At 41.9% G+C, this 22,531-nt stretch overlaps 1 protein-coding gene across 1 annotated transcript in view; it reads right to left on the bottom strand.

Annotated features, from left to right (window-relative positions):
* EXOC2 (exocyst complex component 2) overlaps positions 1-22,531 on the bottom strand; it is a 158,856-nt gene that overhangs the window by 107,925 nt on the left and 28,400 nt on the right. Inside the window, exons 4-5 of the mRNA XM_075270745.1 lie at positions 14,411-14,524; positions 2,622-2,746 (exon numbers count right to left, since the gene is read on the bottom strand). Coding sequence (XP_075126846.1) covers positions 2,622-2,746; positions 14,411-14,524 — 239 coding nt within the window. The remainder of the gene's footprint in view (positions 1-2,621; positions 2,747-14,410; positions 14,525-22,531) is intronic.

Below are 22,531 nucleotides of genomic sequence, written 5' to 3'. Positions count from 1 at the left end.
TGGCGAAACCGTTTATTTTTTTAACCGGACACAAAGTTGGACATGCAGGACTTTGTGTCCAGTTAAAAAAAAAAACGGTTTCCCCGCGAGAGCACAATACGCTCACCGGCGTTCATGGCCGGACACGGTCTGACAGGTTTCCGTCTTCTGTCGGCAGAAGACGGAAACCTGAAAACGTAGACCGGCGCTGGTGTGAACCCAGTGGAAACCGCTTTTTCTAACTGAGCACAAAGTCGGACATGCAGGACTTTGTGTCTGATTAAAAGAAAAAAAAAAAAAAAAAGTGTTGCCGCGGAGAGCACAAAACTTTCACGGTCGCTCACCGGCGGGCAGTCAATGCAGGTTTCCATCTTCTGTTGGCAGAAAACGGAAACCTGCATAACAGAGTTTGGGCGCAGGTGTGAACCCGCCCCAAGTAACATGGTGCAAATATGTCCCTACTCATAGGAAATAAAAGGAAAGCTGTTTAGGGATCAGAAAGGAGGCTAAAGACATTTATGATAGTATTATCAACAATCCAGGGAGGGTTATTTCATATTATGGAATAACCCCTCTAAGATTGCTGCTTTTTGCCTAATCACATTGTTCTATATTTCCTCACACTAAGATAACATTTCTTATCCTAAACTATCCTTCCTGCTCAGTTTCTCAGAACCTGAACTGTCTATCTAGAGTTTCCCCTGCACTCCATACACTTAGTAACTGTATATTCACAGATACTGGCTGGTGATGGGCTTATACAACTTTAGTTATATGACCTTATTTATTAACAAAAAATGGCTGGACAATTGTATATAACAAGCCCTCTTACCTCTTCTGCCTATCTCCTTATAGATTGTAAGCTCTCACGAGCAGGGCTCTCTCTCCTATTGTTTAATATGTTAATGTTTTGTCCCATTGTAATGTCAAATATTACCTTTTCAGGTATACTCTGATCTGTAAAGTGCTATGAAATATGTCGTCATTATATAAATAAAGTTAAACATATATATATATATATTATATATATATATATATATATATATATATATAATGAATTACAATATATATATACACAATATACATATATATATACAATGAATTGGTGATCTTACTAATATGCAACCCCACAACTATACCCATATCCACTAAGAATGCCAAACATTAGATACATGTCAACAGGATCATCAAAGTTGGCGGAATCTGCCGATCTATTGGCTACAGAGAATATCTATGCATATAAACCCATATATACTATGTCAGGCCACATTTTGAGCAGATTTCTGACCATATGCTAGTACTCTAAACAAAGTCACAGGGAGAATAAATGTAAACCATCTTGGACAAGCTACTTTACATAAAACACATAGTAAAGACCTACTTGGAAGATAATAAATAAGCAAAAATAGGTCGACCATCTAATGATAAAAAAGTCCATACTTTGCAACCAAGAAGAGATTAACAGCCACTTAATCTACCTGATCACCCAGCAGTCACTAAAACTTCTTTGGATTGTGATAATGGAGTTCCTGTGTTTACCATGGTCCCTGCCATTCATTGCGTTTTGCTGTCTGTCACGACTTGTGACTTCTGGACTGAAAATAAACCTTAGACGTATCTTGGTTGCAATCATCTGGGGTAACAACTCTTAGATTGTAATGAAAAAGTCACTTGTGCCCTGAAACTTAGACATGTTTACACAGAAAGTAAAAGGTCAAGTTGGTCAGTGATCCAGAGTGATGGCTTCATTTCCTGACAAACAACAAGTCTTTATCAGATTTACCTTGTGTTTTGTCCAGCAAGCTGCCTTGTCAATCTGATGTTACTGAGGATACTAAGAGGACTACAGATTGTGACTGTCCATTTTACATAACCCCCATTACCTCAGTGTCCTGGCAAAGACTACCTTAATACAATACCACCTCCATGTTTACTGACACACATAATATTATATGACCAAGCAATGTCTACTATGGCGGTTTTATTACATTTATCATAGAAAATGGTCAAGTTGGTTATGAATATTACTTAGCAAATGAAAGCATTCAATAATTTGTCCACAATTTTCAGTTTCAGCCCTTGAGCTTCACATTTATACTCATTAGACTGTCTGCTTTTTTGTGTGAATAGGCCTCAGCCCAGATGTAGGTCCCAGGCTCGTTACTGGGCCATAAAAGGCTGCAAAGCCTGTACTTCAGGGCAAATCCTGGGAGCGAGAGGAGGTGCCTGGGTCTGTCCTTGCACACTGAGAGTCTGGTGAGACTGTGTTGCGCTATTGTTGTTTACTCGTGTGGTTGGTAGGAAGCCACACATACAGTTAGTATCTTATTAATTAGTTAATGCTCAGACAAGCAGGGTTTTAGTTTGACATTCTTTTGCCTGAAGTTAAGGCTGTATTTTATTTTGCTCATTTTGTGTCTGAAGTAAAGGTTTATTTATTGTGCTGTTTTTTCTAAATAAACCTATTTGCTGCAGATTTTACATCCCTGTCTCCTGGTTGGGTCCACACCATTGCTGCTACCGAGCTACATCCCGCACAGTACCAAAGTACACATCATAACAACCACAACAATAGTAATAATAATAATAATACAGGAATAATTTAACATCTGAGAATTTCAGGGAGAAAGATAAGGTTTTACCTGCTAATGCATCCTGAGCCTCAAAAAATGTGCTAAGCCCTCCTTTCACATAAGCAACATTTCCCTCATTTTTCTTGCTTGCTTGTTTTTTCAAGTTGTTTGCTGCTATTTTCAGTTGTTCAAAACTAAATTCAAAAAAGGAAAAAAAAAATTTCAGAATGAGAGTAAACATTATCTATTGATACCAAGCAGTACAGCTATATATAAAGAACCACTATTTGTAACAGTCCCACGAAAAAAGTGGCACTATCGCTTAAAATCAAAACGTTGTATGTATATCTTGCAATTTAGACATCATGCTCATATATACGGTCAAATATAAATCTTCAAGGTGGTGCTCAACATCCCAAAAAAGACGGACAATGCCAAAATTGTAGAAGGAAGAAAACAGGGGGGCACTCACCCATCTGAAGATGTCTCTTAGAACTTTGTTTCCTTTATTAAGAACATAGTAATTAAAACAAACAGGGAGGAAGAAATGACATACAATGGCGTGAGAAACTAGGACTCATACTAGAGCACAACTTGAGATACTAGACTTGAGAAAGCGCCTGTGTCGGCGCGAAACGGCCATTGCCCATGCCATTGTATTTCATTTCTTCCTCCCTGAAGAGACATCTTCATATTCCTTCTACAATTTTGACATATAAAGAACCATGTTGGGTGGTGTAGCTCGGGGTAGGCAACTATTTTGTTTGACGTGCCAATTTAAATAAAAAACATCAAAGATAAGGTAATCAAAGGGCCACGTATAAATTGTAAGGCTGTTGACCACTATACTAAAGTCGTATACCACAAACCATAACACACAAGTGCTGCCACAAGATGCTTCTGGACGCATGCGTTCATTTCCCAGGAAGCACCTGTACTTTCCCATTAGAAGCAATGAAAGTCCAAGTGCAAGATAAAATAAGATAATAGGATAATACACAGTAATATATTATGGAAATAGACACACATATGCTGAGAGGAGAAGATATACTAGGAGTCCATAGCAGCTAAGGATCAGAAGAAGAAAGAAGGAAGACTTCATAATCATAATCATTAGTTTTCTGTGCAGAGTGATCTTCGCTTGGCCTGATGTAGATTATACAGCCTGGTCGCGGTTGGAAGGAATGACTTGCGATAGCGCTCCTTCTCACACTTGGGGTGGAGCAGACTGTCACTTACAGTGCTGTCAAGTCCCATCAGGGTCCCATACATGGGGTGGGATTTGTTCTCCCGCATGGAGGTCACCACGGACAGTATCCTTCTGTCACCCACCACCTGTAATGGGTCCAGGGGAATCCCCAGGACAGAGCTGGCCTTTCTGATCAGCCTGTCAAGTATGTTTCTGTCCCTGGTTGATATACTGCTCCCCCAGCAGGCCAAATCGAAAAAGATGGCTGAAGCAACCACAGAGTTGAAGAAGGCCCTAAGAAGTGGCCCCTGGACACCGAAGGCCCTCAGCCTCCAGAGCAGGTAGAGTCTGCTGTGACCCTTTCTGCGCAGCGCCTCCAGGTGATCAGCCCAGTCTAGTTTATTATTGAGGAGCACACCCAGATAGTTATAGGTCCTGACTATCTCAATGCATGTCCTTTGGATCTCCACCGGGGTCGGAGCACTTCTCCGTTTACTAAAGTCCACCACCATCTCCTTGGTCTTCCCAGCATTAATCCTGAGGTGGTTCTGCTGGCACCATTCAACAAAATCCCGGTTTAAGTCTCTGTATTCCCTATCGTCACCATCAGTGATAAGGCCTACTATAATGGTGCTGAATGGTGCCAGCAGAACCAGCTCAGGATTAATGCTGGGAAGACCAAGGAGATGGTGGTGGACTTTAGTAAACGGAGAGGTGCTCCGACCCCGGTGGAGATCCAAGGAACATGTATTGAGATAGTCAGGACCTATAAGTACCTGGGCGTGCTCCTCAACAATAAACTAGACTGGGCTGATCACCTGGAGGCGCTGCACAAAAAGGGCCACAGCAGACTCTACCTGCTCAGGAGGTTGAGGGCCTTCGGAGTCCGGGGGACACTTCTTAGGGCCTTCTTCAACTCTGTGGTTGCCTCAGCCATCTTTTTCGGTGTGGCCTGCTGGGGAAGCAGTATATCAACCAGGGACAGAAATAGACTTGACAGGCTGATCAGGAGGGCCAGTTCTGTCCTGGGGAGCCCCTTGGACCCAGTACAGGTGGTGGGTGACAGAAGGATACTGTCTGTGGTGAACTCCATGCGGGAGAACAAATCCCACCCCATGTATGGGACCCTGATGGGACTTGGCAGCACTGTAAGCGACCGTCTGTTTCACCCCAAGTGTGAGAAGGAGCGCTATCGCAGGTCCTTCCTTCCAACCGCGACCAGGCTGTATAATCTACATCAGACCAAACGAAGATCACTCCGCACAGAGAACTAAATGATTATGACGATGACCATGAGGTCTTCCTCTTTCTCTTCTGTTTTTCCTTAGCTGCCATGGACTCCTAGTATATCTTCTCTTCTCAGCTTATCTGTGTCTACGTCTGTAATATATTACTCTGCATTATCCTGTATCTGTATTACTATGCTGCTGTAACATGCTGAAATTTCCCCAATGTGGGACTATTAAAGGATTATCTTATCTTATCTTATAGCAGAGTCATTGGAGAACTTCTGTAAGTAACAGCTGGATGAGTTGTGCCTAAAGTCAGCAACCTTCAATTAGTGGTAAATGTATGCGCCAGGAGCACTGTGTGGAAGGGCCTTAGGGTGGTGATACACTATGTATCTGGATGCAGCTATAGCCACTGGTACTTTCACTGGGATGTAAAGCGGTGATCACATTGTGTTTTTTTGCACAAAAAATTCACACACTTTTATTGAAAAACTGTCTGTGTTTTTTGTACAAAATCACACAGAATAATGTCCCATAGTGGCCCCTCCACATGGTATAATGTCCCATAGGAGCCTCTACACAGTAAAATGATCCAGTGGCCCCTACACACAAGACACACAGGTGAGGTACACAACTCGCTACCAGGCAGATGTCTGATTACTGTGCTGTGATGAGCTGTGCACCTGTGCGTATATCACATGACCATGGACCGTATAGCGGAATATGATGGCGATATATAAGTAAGCATAATAAATAAATGATAGAGTCAGTAAAAAGGAGATTCTCTTAGATTGTAAACTCATCCTCTTACATTGTAAGCAGGTCCCTCACTACTATTATTTGATATGCTATTTATTTTCTTACACACTATAATGTCTAATATTGAATTGTCATGAACCATATGATTTGTAAAGTACTGTGAAGTATGCTGGCACCATGTACATTTATTATTAGATTTTTAGACAGCTTTTTCTACACGAACTAGTAACATACAGCAGTACGTGTGGTGTAGAAATAGAAAACCTTGGACTCTTGTATTTGAGGGACCAGAGTGTAAGACTGAATCAGCCTGGTATGTTAAATAGCCTTAGCAGTTTAATTTTGCTTATTCTAAACATATGTCCAGAGTTTCACTTTAATGCCTGGAATGCCCCTTAAAAGTAGACATTTTGCAAAATATATTTGGTTTGGAAAAGTGACAACAGTGCAACATAGCTACTAAGTAAAACCAATGTACATTATTATAAATAGTGGATAGTTACGCAGTTTAGCAAATTACGCATTTTGGTTCACCAAGGGATAGATACAAGGACTTGCCGAAAGGATCTAGAAATACTCTGTAAGCAGCACAAATATTACACAAGTACAGACACACTAAAGGCAATGTCAAGACTTAGAACCTAGAAGAGTTTAACAGTGGCTTTCACAATCTGCAACGTCTGCTAAACCAGGAAAGTACATTTCAGGTCTGAAGGAGGACATTTCCTTTAAGGAAAAAACATAGGCAAGCAAAAGAAAACAAAAGTGCCCAGAATACCTTCAACATCACGTTTTCATAGGTTAAGTACAGGCCAAAAGAGTGAAAAGGTGGCATAAAACAGATGTTCAAGTCAAACACAACTACTGTTTGAAAATATATATTCTATTTATACTGTTTGCAATGTGCCCTTAAAGAGGACCTTTCACCATATCTGGGCACAGGCAGTGTTATATACTGCCAGAAAGCTGACAGTGCGCTGAATTCAGCGCACTGACGGCTTTCCCGATCCGTGCCCGGTGTAAAGCGCTATCAGTCCCGGTACCGTAGCGCTTTACAGTCAGAAGGGCGTTTCTGACCATTAGCCAGGAACGTCCTTCTGCCTCGCGGTGCCAATCGCGCTGTACTGTGGAGCCGGGAGGAACTCCCCCTCCCTCTCCTGATAATGCTAGTCTACGGACAAGCTGTGTGAGCAGAGGGAGGGGGCGTTCCTCCCCGCTCCACAGCACAGCGCGATTGGCGCCGCGAGGCAGAAGGACGTTCCTGGCTAATGGTCAGAAACGCCCTTCTGACCATAGAAGAGCTACGGTACCGGGCCGTAAGCTCTTCACACCGGGCACAGATCGGGAAAGCCGACAGTGCGCTGAATTCAGCGCACTGTCAGCTTTCTGGCAGTATATAGAACTGCCTGTGCCCAAAAGTGGTGAAAGGTCCTCTTTAAATAGCTTTGGGAAAAAAAATTATGGTTTTTGTTATGTTATCCTGTTGAGAAATGTGTGTCACCCTGTTCTTAAGTGGGTTGTCAAGGGGGCTGGGGAAGACACTCCGTTGTCTTCCAACGCGGTCCAATCCTGCTGCTCCAGAAGACCTTGCCACATGTGGCTGCTGAAGCCAATCGGTGGCCTGAGGAAAGGACACCAGAACACCGGGGACAGGTGTCCATTTTGTGCATGGTGACAGGTCTTCTTTAACTTACCACTCAGTTACAGGTTATTTATCACTGCTGGCTGTGCGGTTTTATGGTTAACATGCCACCAGCTTATTATTAATTGTTGTTTCACTTGCTTATTAGAGAAAGCACCTGTATCTCTAGCACCAAATGCGGCTATGAACGCGTTAGGTTTAATTCGGTTTTCCTATCAGTATTATCTGCATCAATCTCTAGTAATTTGCTACAACGTACGAATCTGGAGACAGAGCTGCACATCTCAGGGCTCATTCACATCTGCGCCTGGTCTCCATTCTGCAGGTTTCCGTTTCCTGCACAAAACTGAGCAGGAGACGGAAACCTGCAGGACTCTTTCATACCCATTCATTTGAATGGGTTTGAAAGATGTCCGGCCGTGAGTGCCTGTGAGCGTTTTATGCTCTCCGTCGCAAAACTGTTTTTTTTTTTTTGTTTTTTTTTTTTTAAATCGGACACAGAGTCGGACATGCAGTACTCTGTCTACGGTTTAAAAAAAAACGGTTTTGCGGCGGAGAGCATAAAACGCTCACCGGCGCACACGGCCTGGTCTGACAGCTTACCGTCTTCTGCATGCAGAAGATGGAAAGCTCAGAACGGACTCCGGGCGCTAGTGTGAACCTAGCGTCATTCATACAATGGCTAAGTATTACTATTTGCTCTTGGGTCTTCCTAATACAACTTTAAGCTAATGCCCCATGTATATGAAATGCAGAGCTTTTTGGCTTCTGGTAAACGCAGTAGAAAAATAAAAATACACACTGCGTTTTACCAGCAAAGTGATTTCATTAATCTCATCCACACATTGTGGGGAAAAAAAGCAGCGGAAAATTGTAAATAGCAAGTGCTTTCCCTATATACTGAATAGGGGGAAAAAACAGAGTGAAATGCCGCAAAAAAAACTCAATAAAAATGCTGCAGAAAAACACAGTGTGTTTTTAGCTGCGATTTGCTTTGTGGGGTCTCAGCTTAAAGCATATTTTGATGGGCAAGTGCCATTTCACTTTTATTTCTTTTTTTATTTTTACGCTCTGTAGCATCTCTCTATGGCAACTTGCACTCGATCTACGGTAACATTACATTTGTGTGCCACCCGGTTTCCATCTGTGTGGCCAAATCTAGTGAGCCCAGTTCACAAAATGGATAGGTGTAAACACCTTTCCTAAGTTTTATCCAGGCTCTATGCAATGTATTTCTTACTCTGATTGCCAAAACAATTCATTACAAGAAAGATATTTCTAAGGGAGCGTTCACACTACAGTCTGTGTCCGACAGGTAGTGTCCGCTCCTAGTGTCCGTTCAAAATCTCGCACGGACATTAGGAGTGGACACTAGCTGTGTCCGTGACACCTGTCATTCATTTAAATGGCGATCGGGTGCGTTCTTTTGAACTCCGTGCTCTTCCTTCACTGTCCGCATGTAAAGATGTCCGACTTTTCAAGCGGACAGAAAAACCCGACATGTCGGGTTGTCCGCTCCTAATATCCGTGCCAGATTTTGAACGGACACTAGCAGCGGACACTACCTGACGGTAGTGTGAACGCCCCCTAAGAAATGTTCCTTAACCTGCTTCAATGGACAATGTACAGTTATGGGCATGTGTGAATCCGGCCTTATAGGTAATCCCTCATATGAACAATCCATGCTCTACATGAGGATTCCCTGGCGGTAATCTGATGGTTACCCCCACCCATCATCTGTAGTCATTGGGCAAACCTGCATCCTACCCAGGTCACATGTCACAGTTTATTGCTGTATTTCATTTAGTACATAGAGCAGTAGGTGATAAGTAGTACAGCAAAACAGGTCCTTTTAAATGTGTCATATGTCACAATATATCATGGTTTACATGTTGGGCTATGATACAGTTTTACATTGGTGAAGTCACTGTTATAAATCTGTAATGGTGATCATGTACATGCATGTGTATACTCTGCTACACTGTAGACTCCACATGACATCACAGGGCACATGACATCACAGATGTCACAATGGGTGTAGAATGTGTACAGCTCTTGTGTCACTTGACAGATAGAAGAGGACGATACAGATGAAGATGACTGCGGATCAAGATCACATACATCAGTGTGCCAGTCCGAGGCATGAAGAAGAGGGAGTATGAGGGAGATTTATGGAGACCGGTGTATATAACGCCAGCCTTCATATCCCCTGCAGGAGAGGTGCTGGCCTCTTCATAGATCAGGCGCACCCTCCAATAGGCCCCATGTCTGCACCCTGAGATCTTCCAGATTTCAGGGATCATTTAAGTCAGTAAAGTGACATAAATGATAATAAACCTATTGTGCCGTCTCAGCAGCGCAAAAAAGAAAAAGTTGCAAATCTTTGCGCAAAACCCTCTTTTGCTCAAAAAATTGGTGACTTTTTTATGCTTTGAATGTCAGAAAACTGACAAACAAGGTATAATAAACCTGCCCCTACCAAAATTGTGGTTTATTTATGATATGGAGGTTTTTTTTTTGTTGCTGTTTTTTCTTAGCAGTTCGCCTGTATTGATGACGCTGGATTCGGTGGAGGACATTGGATTCCCTGGACGACGCTGGAGTAGGCAGCAGGCCAAACATGATCCAGGGAGATATCCGATCGCCATTTCTGGGGTCAGGAAGGAATTTTTGTCCCCCCTGAGGTATAACTCTCTGGGGGGTTTGTTTCGCCTTCCTCTGGATCTTCGGGTCCAGTGGCTTTCATCTCAGGACAATGGTAGGACTGGTCAAAGCAAACAGAAAGTTCTTTGCCATCCATCATGCCTGACATCTCAGTCACTGTGACCATTATTTAATTTAAAAGTGCCAGTAATAATTTAATTACAATGTTGCCAATTCAATAAAAAAAAAAAAAAAAAAAAAGAATCTACATTGTACTGTTTGTCTTTTTTCCGGATTGCTCCTTACATAATAGCATTAGATGTGGCTGCTGATACTGCCTATAATAAAGTGTAGCTTTCCATCACTCTGGTCACTAGGATGTTACAATGTCAAATCCTGTTGTAGGTTACATTGCAAAAACCACGGGGTTCAGTGTTATAGGGTTTGGTACCCCTGATGGGGGAAAAAACTATGCATGCATCCTTCAGTCAGCAAAAGGAACTGAACACAAGAGAAACAGATGGTCTTACATAAAAATAGGGAATAGACTATGGGCCCTATAACAAAACCTAGAAAGGGGCCCATAAGCCATGCCTGCTTTACCAGAAAGTGACCCACTGCAACTAACTGGTATATACTAAGTCAGTCTATGTAAAGGAGATAATTGGAGTGATTTGCTCCAAATGTATGAAAAGGTGAAGCATCTAAACCATCAGAGAATCCCATGTATTCCTGCTATGAGCCAGTGCACACAGTACCTGCTTATCCCCTGTACTAGGTATATATAAAATGCAAGGTCTTGGTCGCTCTGGGTTCCTAGCAGTTAGGGGGAGCTTAGTGGTTGCGAGGAATACCAAGTCTTTAGCCCAGAGGATCTTCCTTGATAACTCAGTTGATGTTAGCCACTGGCTAGAGGACTGTTTAGCGTCTCATAGAGCACCTTCTGCTCTGTAGGTTAGGTAGTGGCCATTAGGATTAACAGGCAGTCCCACATCATATTTATATTTCCGTGTATGGGGATGCATTGGGCGTCTTTTTTTGCGGGACCAGGTGTAATTTTTATTTATATCATTTTGAGGAATGTATATTGCTTTGATCACTTTTTTATTCAAATTTTTATCAGAGGTGAATCAGCAAAAAAACGAAATATATATTGGAAATGTGGAATATATATTGATTTCACCAGACAAGCAACCTATTCATTCCATGTCTATGGTTTGATACAGTGTTGATTCCTCTGTAAGTTCGGGACACCACATGGCGTAAACACAGAGGAAAAACCGTAGCCTTTTAAAGCTAGTTGTACTAGCGAATCCCATTCAGACATTGCAGAAAAATATGCACAACGTAAATGCTGTAATTTCCAAAACCATTGCGTTTTTGGAAATTCCAGCATATCAATTATACCTACAGAAATGCCGGCGGTTTCCCTACAGGTATAATGGAAGCAGAAAGTCCACACTGAAAACCTTGGTGAACTTACTGTGAAGAGTGCTGCGGGAAAAAATGTGATGATGCCCGCTATGATGTAGGGCCCAAGACTAAACTACAGATACAGACTGTTCAATCCACATCTACAAAGCACAAAGAATTTACCATTGCCTAACTATGAGAAATAAGTATTAATTTCATTATAAACTAGACAGACCACCTGTTCATTCCATACCTAGGAAGCACAAGGATGTTACTACTGTGAAGGTAGACCATGTCCATTCTTATTTTTATACATGCTTTATACTGCTTAAGAAATTATATTTTTCTTTGTGCAACGTTTATACATTAAGATGGCGCCTGTATCCAGTACCGCACCCAGATGCTGACGCACATGATCGTCATGTGGTTTACAAGAAAGACAGTATCATTTCCTGGGAACTCGAAAGCTAAGAGATGTTGAAATTTAAGAGCCAATGACTGATCGCCAGTGTATTCGGATACAAGACGTATATGCTTACAGCCTGCCGTTATCTTATCTTTCTTGCATTCCTGTATAAAAACTGTAACTTCCTCAATAAACCTCAGTACTGTGTGAGCAGCCAGAGCGTCCAGCATGGCCTGAGATTGAAACTGAACCACCTTGTGTCAGAGTCTCTCTTAGCAAGCGCGCACATGCATGATTGATTTGGAGCAGGTGACTGACCACTGAAAGTGACCCGTATTCTGGCGGAGGTCACTACCTCAACACTACAAGCTTACATATGTGGAATATGTGTTCATTCCACTATAAACTATATAGATAACCAGTTCATTTTATGTCTCCAAAACTCTAGAATCTCATTGTACTTGTGTTAATATTTATAGCAATTAATAACATTGTATATTCTGTTTCATTATATGTCCAGAGTATAATAATAACAGTTACAAATACCAAGTAACGTGGCCCTACTCATCTATCCCCCAATCCTGCCACAGACGCCTCCGCTTCACCTCCAGCAGGACCGATGCGTTGCATATCACATCCCTATCAACGATGTTCTGACACTGTTTAGCGTCAGTGACATGATATGGGATTCACAGCACCCCCTAGAGGGTTGAAGGGGTAGTGGAGGCGGCAGTGGACAGGAGCAAGGCTCGATAAGTAAAGAGGGCCTGATACATGCTGGAGTTACACTGGCAAGTAACGGTCTATTTTTTTTTTTTTTTTTTTTTTTAAAGTAGCAGGGGCCCACCAGGTCGGCTAAGGTTGTGGGCCCTGGCTTTTTATGGCCACTGGGTGCAGCACTAACAGCTGGGCCTCAAAGCTCCATCTGCCACATAAAATATATCACTTCTAAATGGGGCCCCATTACAGATTTTGCTTTTGTTGCCCAAAACAAGGGTATTGCCAAGCCGTTCCCTATTAAATAATAACACGAGACCAGGATGGATTCAATCGGCTACAGCAGCCATTTTATTAAAGGAATCCTATCAGTCAGACACAATTTTTTGTAGGTACCACGTCAGAACAGCCTTAAGAAAGGCTATTCTTCTCCTACCTTTCGTCATCTTCTCCACGTCGCCGTTCGCCTACAATCCTGGTTTTTCTCGGTATGTAAATTAGCTCTCTCGCAGCACTGGGGGCGGGCCCCAGCATTCAGAGAGCACTGGGGGCGTCCCCAATGCTGCGAGAGAACTCTCTCCAGCGCCACCTCCTCTTTTTCAGCAGCATCATCTTCAGCCTCTTCTTCCGGCCGTGGCTTGTAATTTCTAAGACCTCGGGCCTTGGGCAGAGCAGACTGCGCATGCCCACAGGCCACGAGAAACTGGCAGCTTGCACAGTAGGGGCCCGGCGACAGCTGCTACCGCTGCGTTTTTTGTTTTTTTTCAGGCTGTTACCGGCTAGAGTTACTCCAGACAGTAACTGGCCCTATTTACTTACCGATCCTGGCAGTGGCCGGAATTAGTGAGTGACACCGTGGGCCCCACAAACACTATTATTATACTAGGGGGTCTTTTCAGACCCCGAGTATAATAATCAGAGGTCCGGGAAAGGTAAAGGAACATAAAAAACAGTGTTTGTTACCTTTCCGGGCTCCAGACAGGCTTCGGGCCTAGTTGTGTGACGTCATTGAAGATGGCAGACACCACCAAGGAGTGCAGTGGAGCCGGGGATAGGTAAGTAACAGTGTTTTTTATGTTGTTATCTCCCCTTGGGTCTGAAAAGAACCCAGAGTATAATAATTGTTCATGGGTGTCCACAGTGGGAAATAATACTGTGTGCAGGGGACACTATGGGGCATAATACTGTGTACAGGGGCCACTGTGGGATATAATATTGTGTGTAGGGACCACTATGGGTCATAATACTGTGTGTAGGGACCACTATGGGGCATAATACTGTGTACAGGGGCCACTATGGGATATCATATTTTGTGTAGGGGCCACAGTGAGATATAATATTTTGTGTAGGGGCCACTATGGGGCATAATATGCACAAAGGAATGTTAATTTTTTTTTGCTCAGCAATAAATGTGAATTCTTCTTCATTGAAAAAAATAAGACATCCCCTGAAAATAAGACGTAGTGCATGTTTGGGAGTAAAAATTAATATAAGGCACGTCCTTATTTTAGGGGAAACAGGGTACATAAATATATAGAAGTTGCCGAAGGGGGGATGGTCACTTCAAATATCTGCATCTCCGGTTATATAATACATAAAAAAAAGTGTTGTTCTGGTGTTGTGAGAAAGCTGAAGGTCTCGGCTGTCATATGCTACCAAGACTGAAAACAATAATGCCATAATAGTATGTGAGGATCTATCATAGTACGGGAATGTGTTAAGTGAATCACAGAAACATATTCAGCTTCAATAACTACTGATCACGATATTGTGAGAACTGAAAAAAGCATTTTATCCAATCCAACTTCACATTCGGTAAAAGCATACAAGAATTTTCATGAAAGGACCTCCGCTTACCTTGCAGTTGAGTGATTTTCTATCAGATACCATGTAGCAGAAAAATTCTCACTATTAAAATCCCCACTCTTTCCAGGAAACAACGACTCGATATCTGAGTGTGGAACCTTTCCCCTGCAGAAGTACAAACATGAAGATTAGAAAAGATTAGAAATACTGTGTCAATATGGAGCAAATGAATGAAAAATAAACACGAAATTGAAATTACAAGCACCACAGTCACATTTTACTTTAAAAGTCTTTTTTTTTTTCACACACATACCAAAGACAAAACTAGGATTTTCCCAATGTCAATTAAAATTCTGCTTAATCTTCTTAGTCTCCTTAATTGGGTTTATCCACAAATCATAGGAAACTCACCAGTGACTAGAATGGGTGTAAAAATGACATGCCTGTCCCCAGAACTCCATTGTACAGGATAGTTCCCATGCCAGGACTTGCTGGACAAGAAATGGAGTATCTGAAATAGTGGTAAGGAACCTATGACGCACCTATTCCTATGACGTTTGCAACGGGCAAAATCTTCTTGGAAAATCCACAATATAAATATACATAAATCACAGATTTGAAATTTACATGGCAGTTTCTGGAAGACTCACCTTGTCTGTTCATTACCCAAATAACCCACAAAATTCATTTAGCATTTGCCCCGTGGTGTCTCTAAGGACACCTGCTGTCAGGTTACCACAGTTTACAGCTGATCACAGAAGAAGGTGGGAGTGGGGGTGTCACAGTTGTGGCGCACCACGTGATCACCTTATCAGCCAAAGAAACTTTTAAGGATGCATCATAATGCAGCGCTGGACATCATAGTTAAAGGGAGTCTATCAGTGGTAAATTTGTCATGAAACTCACAGTACCTTGTAGAGGTGATTCTACATATACTTCTGTTATTCAGCTCTGGAGCCCCATTTTCACGTAAATCACTGTCCTATTCAGTATTGTGTCTTAGCTTACCTGTGCTTTGATCTCAATTCTAGATTCCCAGCACTTTTACCATCCATACCCCAGTTGAAAGGAAAATGGGGCACCAGAGCGTAATAACAGATAGAAAGATATATATATATACTAGAGGGAGGACCCGTCTTCGCACGGGTATATTACATTTTATGTTTGTGTACTGGCCCCATAAGAATTGTCCAATTTTGCACTGGTGTATTTTGTATGTGGTTTGTGTGTATGTCCATAAACGTCATGTGATTATGTGTATCTCATTTTGGATGTCAGTGAAAAACCTGTGATCAGTTGTTATGGATACCTGGAGTAAAGCTGTATCTAATCCTTCCCCGTGTAGTACTGTGTTTAGATGCAAGTATCTAATTCTTGTTGGTGTGGTACTTTGTGCAGATGCACATATCTAATCCTCCCCATGTGATATTGTGTGAAGAGGCGCGTATCTAATCCTCCAGTAAGTGAAACTGTGTGCAGACGCGCGTATCTCATGACTCTGGCGTGTGGTACTGTGTGCAGATGCGCGTATCTAATCCTCCCCCATGTGGAACTGTGTGCTGAGACGCGTATCTAATTCTCTGGCATGTGGTACTGTATGCAGAGGTCTGTATCTAATCCTCCCCTGTGTGGTATTGTGTGAAGAGGCGCGTATCTAATCCTCCCCCGTGTGATACTGTGTGCTGAGACGCGTATCTAATTCTCTGGCTTGTGGTACTGTGTGCAGAGGCATGTATCTAATCCTCCAAAGTGTGATACTGTGTGCACACACGTATCTAATCGTCCCCTGTGTGGTACTGTGTGAAGAGTCGCGTATCTAATCCTACTGCATGTGGTACTGTGTGCAGACGCGCATATCTAATCCTCTGGAGTGTGGAACTGTGTGTAGACGCGCGTATCTAATTCTACGGCATGTGGTGCTGTGTGCAGACGCGCGTATCTAATCCTCCCCATGTGGTACTGTGTGTAGACGCGCGTATCTAATCCTACGGCATGTGGTACTGTGTGCAGACGCGTGTATCTAATCCTATGGCGTGCACAACTGTGTGAAGACACGTGTATCTAATCCTCCCCTGTGTGGTATTATGTGAAGAGGTGCGAATCTAATCCTACAGTGTGTGGAACTGTGTGTAGAAGCATGTATCCAATCCCCCGGCATGTGGTACTGTGTGCAGACGTGCGTATATAATCCTATGGCATGTGCTACTGTGTGTAGATGAGCGTATCTAATCCTCCCCCGTGTGGTACTGTGTGCTGAGACGCGTATCTAATTCTCTGGCTTGTGGTACTGTGTGCAGAGGCATGTATCTCATCCTCCAAAGTGTGGTACTGTGTGCACACACACGTATCTAATCTTTCCCTGTGTGGTATTGTGTGAAGAGGCGCGTATCTAATCCTTCGGCGTGTGGAACTGTGTGTAGACGCACGTATCTAATCCTATTGCATGTGGTACTGTGTGAAGACGCGTGTATCTAATCCTTTGGCGTGTACAACTGTGTGCAGACGCGCGTATCTAATCCTCTGGAGTGTGGAACTGTGTGAAGACGCATGTATCTAATCCTATGGCATGTACAAATGTGTGCAGACGCGCGTATCTAATCCTCTGGAGTGTGGAACTGTGTGTAGACGCCTGTATCTAATCCTTCGGTATGTGGAACCGTGTGCAGACGCGTGTATCAAATCCTTCAGTGTGTGGAACTGTGTGCAGAAGTGCGTATTTAATTCTCTGGTTTGTGGGACTGTGTGCAGACCCGTGTATCTAATCCTCTGGTGTGTGATACTGTGTGCTGATCTGTGTATCTAATCCTCTGATGCGTGTATCTCAGTTTGGATATCAGTGTTGTATTGTGCATGTGGAATGACCGTGTGTATTGCAGTTGGAATATGAGTGAAAGTCTTGCAGGTTTGTATTGGCTAAGGGGGGGCACTGTGTTTGAAATGCTGTATCTCAGCAACGGTACGTCCGAGCGAGTTGGAGTCTCGTCTTAAACCTTCCCGGATATCTGAAGTATCTCTGTACCAAATTTGGTGAAGATTGGTCCAGTCGTTTGGTTCGCATTAGAGAACAGACAGACAGACAGACAGACAGACAGAAATTCATTTTTATAATATAGGGAGATAGAGAGAGAGAGCGAAAGAGAGAGAGGCAGAAAGAGAGAGAAACTGTAGAATGACCTCTACATGGTCCTGTGATTAGATTTATGCCAATTTACTGCTGACAGACTCCCTTTAACTTGTTACCAGAGTCACATTTTTGAAGGTTTATCTATGAAAAGTCAGGTGTGGATCGTAATGGGTGAGAACCTATAAAAGGACAGATTTTAATTTTTCATTCTTATTTGAATATTTTCTTGGTTTTGGCTTCAGAATCGGCATCATGAAACCTGAACACGTGACCCCTTAGCCTAAAGAAAACAGACTGTTTGCACAACCTCAACAGTACTGGACCAACTCTTTTGATAAAACAGATAACGTGCAGACATCATAGAAGCCTTTGGAAAACCTGACTAAGCCAATATGAAAAAAAGCAGTTTGTAATTGAGAAAGATGATATAGAATAAGGCTGTTGATGTCAGAAGACCACTTGTTGGATTTTTCCCCTATGCATCTACACTAGTAAATTAGATTAAAGAATTTGTGCATTACCCACAGACAAGCAAACTCGAGTTTCTCTACCTTGGGAATTGCAATGGGAGAAAAGTAACCTGGATTAGCGCATAGATCTGTCTGGCTGAGATCATACACTGGAGATCAGGCCTCCCACATATACATGTTTTCATAGCTCACTGCTGACATGTTCCTCACTGAGAACTTTAACACTCAGGAAAGAAAGGATATGCTACAAGGGGCTAATTCTAATGGGAGCTACGTGGCCAGATCGTGTAATGAGTAAAGACAAAACAGGAACCACATTAACTCCTAACACTGAGCCATAAGAAGTGGGGGTCAGTGTGGTGATTGACTTCTACTAGTCTATGGATGTTAGAGAAGTTCTTGTAATTTACATAGTAAATCATTCCCGAGTTATACCTACATGTTCAGTGATGGCAAGTATGAAAGCCAATGCATAAGCGAGACTAGCTATACACATCACCATCTCCTGTAAGAAAAATCACATTGAGGACTGCACATGAATTGTGTCGTCATAATGTAACAATCTTTTACAGTACTTGGACTAAACTGATAGAAAATGCATTATTTTATGGCATTGTGCGCTTTGTGTTTGCAGAACCAGTACTAAGATTTTGTACTGCTTAACAATACAAGTTACACTTATTTAAGACACTGCAGCTTTATTTGGACTCCAGTGTAGTCTGTGATTTACAGTCTTGGCAACCGGTAAGAAGTAAATCAGCAAGTCCTTAAATCACAGCACAAGGCCCTTAGCTTGTCAGAACATTGTAAATCATCTAGAGGCGGCACAGAAAAAAAAGTGATACAAAAGCTTGTCATTTTACACTCTTGAGTAAAGTAATGATGGTGAAGACTTAGTTAAAGACATTTAAGACTACAAGTAACTTAAAAGGCGTTCTCTGGTTTTCGTAAAGTACTTCCCACCTGAATGCTCTAGTGTTTGTTTACAGGGCGGCATCAATGACATCACCTAAATCTACGTTGCGACCCCCAACAGTGTTGCATCAGTGACATCACCTCAGTCTCCACTGCTCCCCACCAGTGCTTGTTGACGGGGCTGGGTCGATGATATCACTTTAACATATGAATACTGCAGCCTATTACTGGCCTAGGTAGTACAACACTAAGGCCATTTATTGGCTGCAGTACAGTAGTCACATGCCCCGCTACTGCTCCATCAAACACTGAGTTGTGCCAGGAGGCAAGTACCACTCTGTTTTATTCCCTCCCCTGCTCAGGTTGTTCATGGGAAGGCAGTGAGTCACAGTACCTGACCACTTCTTAATATAGACCAGTCGCAGTGCCAGTGTAACCAATAAGTCAATTGTTGACCACCAATAAACTTCTTTAAATCGGTGCACTATTAAAATTCATTCCATTTCTAATAAGATTTGTGTTTCTCAGTATTTTCAAGATCTTGGTTTACTGAATAGGAACATGCTTTAGGGAGAAGTCTATAGTCTTATGTTCTGTATTTACACTTCTGAATTATCCATATGTAAACACTATCACTCTTTCCATACAATCTATGGGAACCCACAAATGGAAACCCAAACGCAGGTGTGAACCTAGCGTAATAGCGGCCGTGTATTTGTGTCAAGGAGGGAGCGGAGAGATAACATCACTCTGTATTTAGCGGTAAAACAAACAAAACCCTAGATTTACCACTATTCAATTCACCTCTGATGAAATGCTGGAAATAGTCCTAGCAAAGAAACGCGTTAGTTGATTGTTTATGTATATTACCTTCGGATACTGCACATTCATCCTCAGCTCTCAGTAATCTAGTTTACTATCTAGGGGAAATGGGATCTTTTCCCAGTGGTAGATTGGCGCTGATATTTCTGTGACTTACTACAACCATCCATATGGCACCTTTAATTAGCAGTTGCACTATATCACAGTAGAAGAGAAATTCAGTAGATAAAAGAATATTGTTGCAGTCTAAACTAAATATATGTGATCACAAATCAGGTACTCTGATTCGGTCCATAATTTAGGACTGTTGTAGATCATAACTATATTTATACCCTAAGGTCCCTGCGATAGTTTTAAAGTTTTGGTGATTTCTGGGTTTCTCTGTGAGCTCCTGGCATATTATGCATTTCTTTACATGGGTATCTTTCTGTTCTATATTACTACAGCCATGATGCCTTGGACCACTCAGACCTGACTCACACCACCTCCCTCTCTCACTGCCCCTCCCTTTCTTACACCCTCGCTCTTTTCTTAGCTAGCCTGCTTACTACTAGCCCTTCCTAACTCACTCAATCCACCCCCTCCCCATCATACTTACCTGTCTTCAGGGCAGGATCTTCCGGGCATGGGATGTCGCTCCACCCCCTCTTCTTGACATATGCCAGCTACCCACACCTGCACAATACAGCCGGAGTGTTGGCTACTATTGAATTGAGTTAGTTAGGAAGGGCTAGTAGTGGGCGGGTTTAGTAGGGAAAAGGGAGGAGGAGGGAGTGAGAAAGGGAGGTGGAAGAAGTGAGAGAGGGAGGTGGAGCGAGTTTGGTTTTTTCCTTGAGAGCTTTCTTGTTTATTTATTTTTTGTTTGGCTTGATCTTTTGACATATCACCAATAAAGATTTATAAATTTTAATGACCCTCTATTAGGCAGCAACTCTCGTACTGTGTGATAATCAGTTTACCGTTCTAAACATTTCATACTTCATATTTATTCCTAGTTTTATCACAGATTTGACATACATTTGCAGTGAAATATGCAATAGTAAAACTCTGTCTGACGCTTAGGTATGAACCAACTCATGTTATGTAAGTGCTCCAGTAGATGGCAATGTGATACCAAGAAACAAGGATAACCGAGGCCGTGGGAAGTTCTACTTTTGAAAATAAGTGGGTGGCTGAAAAATGACTTGGAGCCTACTTTAGTTTTCAGGATTCATTTTTATTACTGGGTCTGATCTCTGGTACTGACCCGGCGCAACATACACAACAACAAACACTGCTTTGAGTTCTGACCACAGTGTATTGAGAATGTTACTTTGGATCTGAGTGTCTGCAGCTCCATAATTTGGCAGAAGAAAAAATAAAACATGTGCGGGGTCTGCAGTTGTACGGCACAGCTGTTTAAGTGCACACAGTACTATCCAATGGAGAAGAGGAAATCAAGGCAACAGTAAGAGGACAAAGGACACTAAATGTTCCCAAACATATAACATTGTAATGTAGAATAAAAGAACAATATATGATTCCTTGTATAATGCACTATAAAACATGGCCACCAAGTAGATGGAAGCCAAAGTAAATCTCTAAACACTTTTCACTCTACATGCTACAGTCATATGTAATATTTGAGAACCCTATTATGTGCATGTCACAATCTGCTCACATATACAGGTTCTATTAGGCAAGTATAGACATTTTTACTTTTTCTATCTTTGTTCAGAATATAGCAAATGTGTGGATATCTTATATGTAACTACTGTTACTATTTTACTACACCTATTACTAATGTATATATAGGTAAAAAATATGCAAATCTATTCTCCAGGATGTAATTATATATAAACATATTAACCCATAGGTATTAGGCTCCTTGTTTTATACTGCATTGACTGCCATAATAATGACCTAATCTGCATGTGAGAAAAAGTACTAGTGTCCTAAAGAATTGTAACCTGTGATTACACATACAAATACATATCACAAAAGAAAATACGACAAACAGTGTAAGACAAAGTGTATACAGTTAAGGAACTGCAAAATGATCGGATTGATGGTATAAATAAATAATGCAATCTCATAATAAAATAACTATAAATTTAAGTTATATTATTTCTTAACGTATAAAAATATATATTGATACTGTATGTAACATGAAGGGATTCAGAAACAACTGTACAGCTGAACCATAAAAAAAACCTAAAACAAAAAGAACTGCGCCTACTTTCACTGTCTCGCTGACTGTCAAAGAAGCAAAAGCTAAATGTGGACAAATTTAAACAATATAAGACTGCTGAGGACTGCACAGGGAAGAGTTAAGGCCGAGATCCCCAGACATGGGCCACCCAGCTAGTCTGCAAATGCACTGTCCTACATTCCCAATGGATTTCCTATCAGTCAATTTTGGGACATTTTACATAAACATTCTGCTTGAAATGACTAAAGGCTCCTTTACCTTCAAGCAGGGCGTTTCCTTGGCTTTCATTTTAAGACATTCATCAGAAGAATATTTGATTTCGCTTGCCCTCGTTGGGGAAAAACCGCACTGTTTCTGTTCATCAGATTCAAAGTGAAAGAGAAGGAAATAGATTTTCTGACTGCAATCCCATTCAGTTCAGCATAAGCAAAATCAAAAAGGGATTAAGAGTTTGCTTTATGTATACAAAGTAAGTTGTAAATACGACTAGGGTAATCCGAGTCACGTCTTGGAAGGAGTAGGTGATTTGAAGTTATTGGCGTGCCAAGTGTTCAATCAGTAATACTCACAATCGGAGATTGTAACTAATGCCCACCATACATCTATTTATATGTAACACTATTATGTAAACTGACAAGATCACAACGCAG

Source organism: Leptodactylus fuscus, chromosome 4 (genome assembly GCF_031893055.1).
Source record: "Leptodactylus fuscus isolate aLepFus1 chromosome 4, aLepFus1.hap2, whole genome shotgun sequence".
In the NCBI taxonomy this organism is placed as follows: Eukaryota; Metazoa; Chordata; class Amphibia; order Anura; family Leptodactylidae; genus Leptodactylus; species Leptodactylus fuscus.
This window is presented reverse-complemented; position numbering and strand designations above follow the sequence as displayed.